Source organism: Daktulosphaira vitifoliae, unplaced genomic scaffold, assembly GCF_025091365.1.
Source record: "Daktulosphaira vitifoliae isolate Bord-2020 unplaced genomic scaffold, ASM2509136v1 Scaffold_1, whole genome shotgun sequence".
Lineage (NCBI taxonomy): Eukaryota > Metazoa > Arthropoda > Insecta > Hemiptera > Phylloxeridae > Daktulosphaira > Daktulosphaira vitifoliae.
The window spans coordinates 4,972,793-4,981,535 of NW_026099572.1; the positions used below are offsets into that span (position 1 = coordinate 4,972,793).

Genomic DNA, 8,743 nt, shown 5'->3' on the forward strand with positions numbered 1-8,743 from the left:
GTGGTGAATTTTTTTTATATTTTTTTATATAGTTTTTTTTTTGTGTAGGTGCCCCTATTTTTTTTATTTAGGTCCCGCAACATGGCAGGCGTGTATAAGACCACCTGCCATGTTATATCCATATTTTTTTGTGATTTTTTTTATAGGTTTTGTATTATATTTTATGGGTATATATTATTGGTACAATGTGGTGACGTAGTGCATTTTATTCCGGGGTGTCCCAACGTCTTGCAAGCTATGCCTAACTGCCTAAAACCAGTCGCTTACTTGGGGCGTATACCCACCGTGCTTAGCGGTAATGCCGCGATTAATAGACGGTGGGTACCCGAAGACGTTCATCGTATTCTCTAATACTAGAAGTGTAGATGTAACTAGTATTTTTTTGAATAATATTTCTTTTTTTCTCTTTCTTTGTTCCCCTTTAATTTGTAGACGAGGTTTTTTTGACCATTCGGTTTTTTGCCTCGTAGTAACTTAATTTTTTTTGTTTTTTTTTTTTCTTAATAAAGTCCCCTTAATTTAACTTAACCATCATGTTTTTCTTTTTTTTTGCGTGTTCCATCGTCAATGGACTCGTGTATTTTTTTTCCTTTCAAAAATCAACTCCCCTAGTTTATAAGGTACGGGCAACCGCCTTGTATAAGGTCATCCCTCATAAAATGGTTATGTGACAACTATCACGAGGTTTTCGTGTACATCTACTATCAACGACTCAACGGACATCAACTTTAATAATTATTAATTTTATATTTTTGGTTAATTGTTTTAATATACAAAAGTTAATTTTTTTTTAAATCCTACTGTGGTCCGACAATACACTGTCTCGCCCAGTAGGTTGGCGACCCTTTTCTTATAATTATGTAAAACGCCATGAAAGTTACAAATTTTTCGTTGCGGCCAATTAGTTTGATTTTTTTATATATTTGTAACCTTTCATAATAAAATAAAATTTTTAAATTATTATTATTCTGTAAGTAATTGAGTGGGTTATGATAAAAAAATCACCCTGTATACTTAATAAATTTTGGGGGTGTCTGATAAAAATTTTTAGGGTCAATTTTTTTTGCCCCACCCTACTGTGCAATTTAGCCAAAATACTTTGATTGGTTCAATAATTATATTTTCATACATATTCATTGTTAGTAAAAAACAGTTGCATGCAACTAGATCTAGATAACTTTGTTGATACACTTAGCAATTTTTTGTAGTAAGAGAAAACATTTTTTGTTACACGTTACAGTTGAGCATAAGTATTGCTCGTGTAACAAATAAATCTTCAATTTAACTAATTTTTTTTTTTATATAAATATTTCAAAATTTTTTAATATAATAATAAAAAGTAAGATTAATTTTTATTTGAATAAATGGATGATGGCAAAAATTGGAATATATAATAGGTATGTTAATTTAATTTAAAATACCGTTATATTGGTCTCACTGTACAATCTCGGCATTATGAAATTCTGGCTACGCTGAATGTTGTACGTGGTATTCATAATTGGCATAGACAATTTTAACGACAAACATTATTCAATTGTTAGTAATTTGACACAGTAAGTATTTTGAACATGTATTTTTATAAATAATAATATTTAAATTTTACTTTTTAATATATGTTTTTAGATGAATTATTTTACATCGGTGGTTCAAAAATTCTTGTGTTTAAGTTTTATCATAGGTAAAATACCTCTTGTGAAATAGTAAAATTTATTTAATACCAACAATATATTAAAATTCTTAAAATATCATTAATAACTATTTTATGTGATTGAACGATGGATTCTCATATTTTGGGAATCTTATAATTTTTTTTGCTAGTTATAAGCTTTAATAACAATTTACTGCTGTTGAATCGCTTAAAATTTCAGTTACTCTCGAAAAAAAAAGATATTTAATGCTTGAAAAATATTTAATATATAGACTATTGAAAATATCGTATCATAATTCAAAAGCTCACTTTTTGTACAATTTAATATTTTTTTTAAACTCATTAAAGCTTTGATGAGCGCGTGGTGTGGTACGGTGGTCACACTAGTTGTTGACAAAACTCTAGTGTTAAACCGCGTTTACCGCCGTAGGTGAACGAATGGGTGACCATGCGTGCGCTTTTACGGTGGCGAAAAAGCATCGTTTTCCCAGTGCAGAAGGCAACGGGAAACCACTTCACTTAATTTCCCAGGATATAAGCTATAAAAAAGCTATAACAAGGCTTAGCCTTTAGAAAAAAAGAAGATAGCTTTGATGCGTAGCTGAGAAGTTATTAGTTTTACACTGTGATGTTATTTTTGTGTTTATTAATGTAATTATTCTGCTCCTAGTGGACTAATTTTGCTTATCGATATGTCAATCACGAAACGTACCTAATTGAAGATATTTTGGGGACTTAGAAATTATAAAACATATTTAATATTATTCTACTTTAGCTAAGTTATAGTCAAAATAATTATTTTTTTGTATTACAGTATTGTACGATTACATTAATATTGGAATTATAATCAGTTTTGATATCACTATATAAAGTCTATTTAATATTATTATCACTATTATGTTAAATTTTTGCATATAAAATATAATATATAAATTATAATAGTCTACACTTTACACTACTTCACTGCTCTACTATATAGTTACAAATGATGTACAATAGTCTTAAATATTTTTTCTAAAGTTACTGCTTACGTGGTTCTTTATAATTAAACTTTTTTTCATGATTGGTAATTGTAAATTATAAATTATTAATTTATAACTACCTAAACTATCCATTAAAAAAATTAAAACGACCATATTAGCCACTGTACAAGGTTTTGTCTTGAATTTACATAAAAACACTAATTCTTAATAATTTCACTATTAATTGCCAGATCATTTAATTTTGTCGATTTAATTCAAGTTTTTCTAAATATAACGCAATAATACGAAAAACGACTTCTATTAAGTTTGTTTAGTATTCAAATTACGAAAATTTGGTTTTATATGGATGTAATACACGTATAATATTAAATAATGCAATGAAATATAATATAATTATATTTAATTCTTTGTTATTTAATATTTATAAGAATTATAAAGATTAAATAACAATAATAATTATTATTGTCTTATTTTAAGAGAATGTATGATCATAATTGTTGATTAATATTTTGTATTTTTATAGTAATAGTCGTTTCAACGGCAGATGGTAAGTTTTAACCAGACATTTTTTTCACTTTTAGCTTCAATCCGAAGCTGAGAGGGTATTAATTTTACTATGTGTTTTTTTTTTTTTGTGTCAGTGAACGCTCAACTTAGCTCTCGCTGAACCGATTTTGATAAACAATACGTCAAAAGATCACAAATCGTATATAATCGATGACATTACCCTCCAAAATTGAAAAAATTCTCTCATTTCCCGTAAACGAGGGGAATCCCATGAAAAATTACAAATTTAAAAATCGCTAATTTTCGACATTTATTAAATTTTTTTTACTTAAAACTTCCATAACTCTTTTAAAAATGAAGAAATCAAAATAATTTTTTTTTTATAAATATCTCAGGTATTACCTATCATTTGGTATAGCTGGGAGGGTTTCATAATGGCAAATTTTTCACAAAAAATAAACTTTTTCAACTTAACTTTTGAAAATGTTCCGGAAATACTGACACTTTTATATATACATTAAATTAAAGCATATCTAATATACTTTATTTTGAAACAAAAAATTTGACTTCTGGATTTGTCTTCATGAAAATGATTACCGTATTCAAGAATATGCTATTTTTGTGTTAAAATTTTGGGTTTTGTATTTTATTTTGTTTTATTTTAAAATACCTGACAAGGGGAGTTTTCATAAATATTACATAAATCCATTTAATGTAGTATAGAAAAATAAACTTATTTAAATTTTTTTTGTTTTTTTTTAAGCCGAGAAAAATAACTTTGTGTTATCAAAAGTGTTACTTTTATCACCTTCCCTTATTTAATGCTTTTTGTGGTGCCTAGAAGACGCTGAGACAGACAATGACTCATGGCTACTTTGTAGTTGCCAAAAGTCAATACCAAATGTATAATCGTGTTAGCATATTCTTTTCTGTGGTCTTAGAAATACAAGAGGTATTGATTTTATTAATATTCCAAAGGAGAATATTACAGCTCGTTCCTTATCCTATCTTCTCTAGTCACTCCACTCATTCAACTAAGCATTCTCATCTCTGCTACACTTATTCTCTGCTCTACTTTTTTATCAACCGCCCAACACTATGAACCATACATCATAGCTGGTCTCACAATTTCATACTAAATTTAAAAACTATAATTAGTATTTATTCATATATTATATTTTAAAATCAAAGAACTACTAATCAGAATATAATTAAAGAAATAAGAGTTGATGTTGCTTTTAGAATAATCCACCAATTTCTCTAAATGAAACACTATCTACAGATTTGCATCGAAGCGTTTCTTATGATAGTAATTTTAATCACTGTCAGATATCATCTATACTTGTCCCATCTATGTCTCGTCCACACTGTGCCTCGACCCCACTGTGCTACCGTTTTTTATAATTATATTTATGTAATGAGCTGTATTTTTTTATTAATTATTTTACTTTATTATAAATTAAATTAATTTTATTTATGTGTGGAGTGCAGTGTTCTTTCTTCTAGCCAACGCTAAGGATCGATTGTCCAGACCGCTGCTGGTATTTTTCATCAATTTCCAATTAACATTAACTGTTCATGTTTAACTTAATTTTCTTTTTTTTTAACAATTAAATTAAATTTCCTTATAAACTTCAACTTTAATATTTATTTTATTGCGCGAGTAACTTAATTACTCACGTGTATTTATCCCTATTCCTTAATCTAGACACGGGCTACGGTATGTTTTACATATCAACCACATATAATTTTAATTATCATTGTTGTGGTTAATAAATCACGAAGTGTTATAATCATTTATATATAAAACAACATGTTAAATTAAATTAGACTATTAATAATTAATAGTTAATTATTAACTTAAAATTAAATTCCACTTATGGTCCGGTAACCATATTTAATTGGTGTGACACGTCGTCTAGGTGGTGGCGACCCTTGCTAAAATAGCCAGTCGTTATGCAAGTAACAAAACACATTTTTATTGTAGGCCGACAAAAAGTCCACTTGCGAGAATTATAATTCATTAATATAATAAATACGTATATAGAATAATTTTTTGTCATAACCCACTCACTAAGTACTCAGTACTAAGTAGTTGAAAGGGTTTTTTATCCCCGAGTATACTAGGAGATAAAAATTAATTTAACCATTTCATTTATTGATATGGTACACATTATTTTTGAGTTATTAGCTATGTAATTCTTTTTAAATGCATCCCTTATGTCTTATAAAAATTTTAAGTTTGTTTTTACAAATGGGAACAAATATTTTGAATTTAATAAAATATTTAAAGTTTTTTTTTTTAAATAGTAAATTATGTTTGGATTTTCAATATAACTTCTATTTGTTTATTAAATAAAACACTTTAATATTTCGAATTTTTGAGTTAAAATATACGGTATAATTTATGAGGGTTTATACTGACCAGTAGCCAATTACTTTTTTACTCGCCCTTATTCACAGATACATTGTATTTATTGTTAATTATGACTATATCAAAAGATACTACTTCTATTTTGTTGGTTGATGTATTTATAAATGTTAATTCACAACAATGTACTTTTCTATCATACTTTAACACATATATATATATTATACATTTTTTAGTACTATCATACTAAAAATTATATTAACTCAAAAAACAAAGATTGGCTTCAACGTGTTAAAAATGTTTAGTTTTTTTAACATTTTATCTTAATTAGTTAATTTGTGTTTAACACAGTACTATTCCATTACCATGTTCAAATGTATTATACTGACATTATATCGTGGAAAATTCTTTATTCTTTGTTTAATAAAGAATTTTCCAAAAAATCATTAATGACGTACTTTGTAAATATATTGAAAATATACAAATTTTATTTTTATAACAAAAATTTGAAGAACAGAGAAGGTCATTATTAAAATAAAATTTTACTCAAATAATAATCTAAATAAAAAATATTTTTTTTATTTTATTACAGTAGTTTTAATTTTTGAAAAATTACTGTTCAAATACACTACTAGTCGAATAATTATCAAATATCATAATTTAAGTAAAAATTTATAGGAATAATTTTGAGATGTATTTATTCGAATAAAAATCTATTACTACATTATTTTAAATTTTATTTTTATTACATTATTTTATAATTTTTACTCATACAATTATGTTAGAAAAGAATTCGAATAATATTGTTTGAAATTATCTAATTTAATTAAATTTTTATTCGAATAATGTTTAGATGAAAATTTGCCCAACACTGATGATGAACAAGAAGGTTGTGTGATTTGTTCAGAAAATTACCCAACAGTGTCATTAAGTGGTTGCAACCATAAAATGTGTAATTCTTGTGTAAATAGAATGCTGGTTATTAATAAATGTACTTATAAATGTCCTCGTTGTCTAGCATACATATCTGATTTCATAAATGCAGGTAAGTACTTTTTTTATGATTGAAAAATTCTTTTATTGATTTGACTAAATATTATAAAGAAAAGCATATTAATAAAAAAAAATTTAAAGAAAAACACCAAAAATACAATAAATTCAATATAATATGTGTTAAATTATAATTTATATATTTGAAAAATATATTTCAATATAAGCAACAACGTATCATAAAAACGCATAACAAAAGTAAGATCTCTTTCAGAGGCTACTGTTACCCAATACTCCTCAAAAATAATATTAATAACAAAGGTTTTCCTGGTTTAATTTTTTGAAAGTTGAATCTATTTGAATTCGTAGAAAATTGACCTACTTGTTAATATTTTAACAAATTAATATTAAAACACAACGGTGAAAAAACATATTAATAGTTTTAATAATTACTAAGCAGTATTATTTTTAAGTTTATTTTATTGTGATGGTCTTATTATTCATATAACAATATTAAATTTGTATTATTTTGTATGACTGTAGAATTTTTCATAACAAAATTCTAGCAATATTTTATGATTATTCTTATTTGTTTCAAAAATAATACGGTAACGTTAACTGAAAATTATTTGGAGACAATTCATATGTTCTGAGAGTATATTATAAAAATTAAAAAATTATTACTTTAATATTATATTCTAAATAATACAATAATTTTTTAGTAATGTTACAACTGTATTTTGGATTCAAGGAAGAATTATCAAGAAATATTACCAGAAAATTGTTATTTTAAAATTGAATCTAGGAAAATATTCCTACATAGTTTTATCAAAATATTATAAGTTGGAAAGATTGTTGTAAGATTATACGCATAATATTTTTCAGACATTATGCATACAATTTTATGAAAATATTTAAATCTATTTATTTTGAATTATTTTTACATTACAATTTAAATATTATTAATAGAGCATTTCGTGATAATTATTTTAAATTTACAATATATTAGATTTATCACTTATTTAATACTATAAGAATATAAGAATATAAATATTTCAGAACTTTTATTCGGGTACCATATAATAAAATAAATGTTATAGCGACACATTTCAATAATTATCATTTTTCTGATTTTGAAACTAATATGAATAAAAAAACAAAATTTTAAGTTCTAAAAATTTTATTAATTTAAGTACGATAGTTTCCAATAGATGATCTTACAAAAAATTACCTTATTTCTCCTCTCCTGTAAAATTTTTTTTCAGTTACGTTTTACTATTTTTTTTCTATAACTTGCCTGTACTAAATAATTAAACAAAACATTGTTTTTTCTTTGAGTGTAAATAAAATAAAATAATAATGATAATTTTTAAAGAGCCAGACACTAGAAATATTTGTTATACTTGTGAAAAAGAACCCATGGCAGTGGAATTTCATTGTAAATATGGACACAAGATGTGTAATAATTGTGCTTATAGATATTATCATGTAGTTAAAAGAAAATCACGATGTCCATATTGCAATTTATCTATAGAAGATTACAGTAATCAACGTAAGTATTTATTGAGTTTTACACAATGAATTACAGTATTTTATAATTTTTTCATTTGAAAAATTAATTAAGATATTACCAGTGGCGTATTAAGAAATTTCTAGAGATACAGATATATTTTAGAATAGAGTCTAGGGGGATACATTTTTTCATTATCCTCTGTCGATATCATTTTATGCCAATAAGAGGTCGGACCATCAAATCGTAAATACACGCTTGATATACAAAGTAGTTCAGTATTTTCTGTTAGGAACCTCTTATTTACTGAATTGCTATATAATTTTGTCTTGTTTTTTTTTACACGTGTTAATAATTTTGTTAGTATTTAAATGCGGTGTTGGCCTGGGTTGAGTACAATGTAACCCACTGAAATAGCCAGCTAGCTTAAATCGTTTGTTGTCATTACCAGACAGTTAGTACGGTGATGGTAATTTCTGGTAGAGTTCGAGTCTTGTAAAGCATCTGTCAGAACCTCGTGTATTAAGTTTTTCTATAATATTGTAATTTTGTGTTATTTTAACTTCATTATACAGAAAGTCGGTCAAAACCACAATTTAGTCGTTTGAATCATTTATTTATTAAGTACTATAATCTAATTTTTCTACTGGCTCCGCACGTTACAGTTCTAACAAATTCTATAATTTATATAATATTTAATCTAGTTAATATATATATATATATATATATATATA

General features: G+C 25.5%; 1 protein-coding gene across 4 annotated transcripts in view; it reads left to right on the plus strand.

Annotated features, from left to right (window-relative positions):
* Positions 1–1,471: 1,471 nt before the first annotated feature.
* Positions 1,472–8,743, plus strand: part of LOC126894796 (uncharacterized) — a 15,263-nt gene continuing 7,991 nt past the window's right edge. For 3 of the 4 annotated variants that reach the window (XM_050666061.1, XM_050666063.1, XM_050666064.1), the window contains exons 1-5: positions 1,472–1,553; positions 1,624–1,678; positions 3,155–3,178; positions 6,363–6,554; positions 7,875–8,051. In XM_050666061.1, coding sequence (XP_050522018.1) covers positions 1,624–1,678; positions 3,155–3,178; positions 6,363–6,554; positions 7,875–8,051 — 448 coding nt within the window. In that variant the 5' untranslated portion in view covers positions 1,472–1,553. The remainder of the gene's footprint in view (positions 1,554–1,623; positions 1,679–3,154; positions 3,179–6,362; positions 6,555–7,874; positions 8,052–8,743) is intronic. The other variant, XM_050666065.1, reaches the window with a different exon arrangement.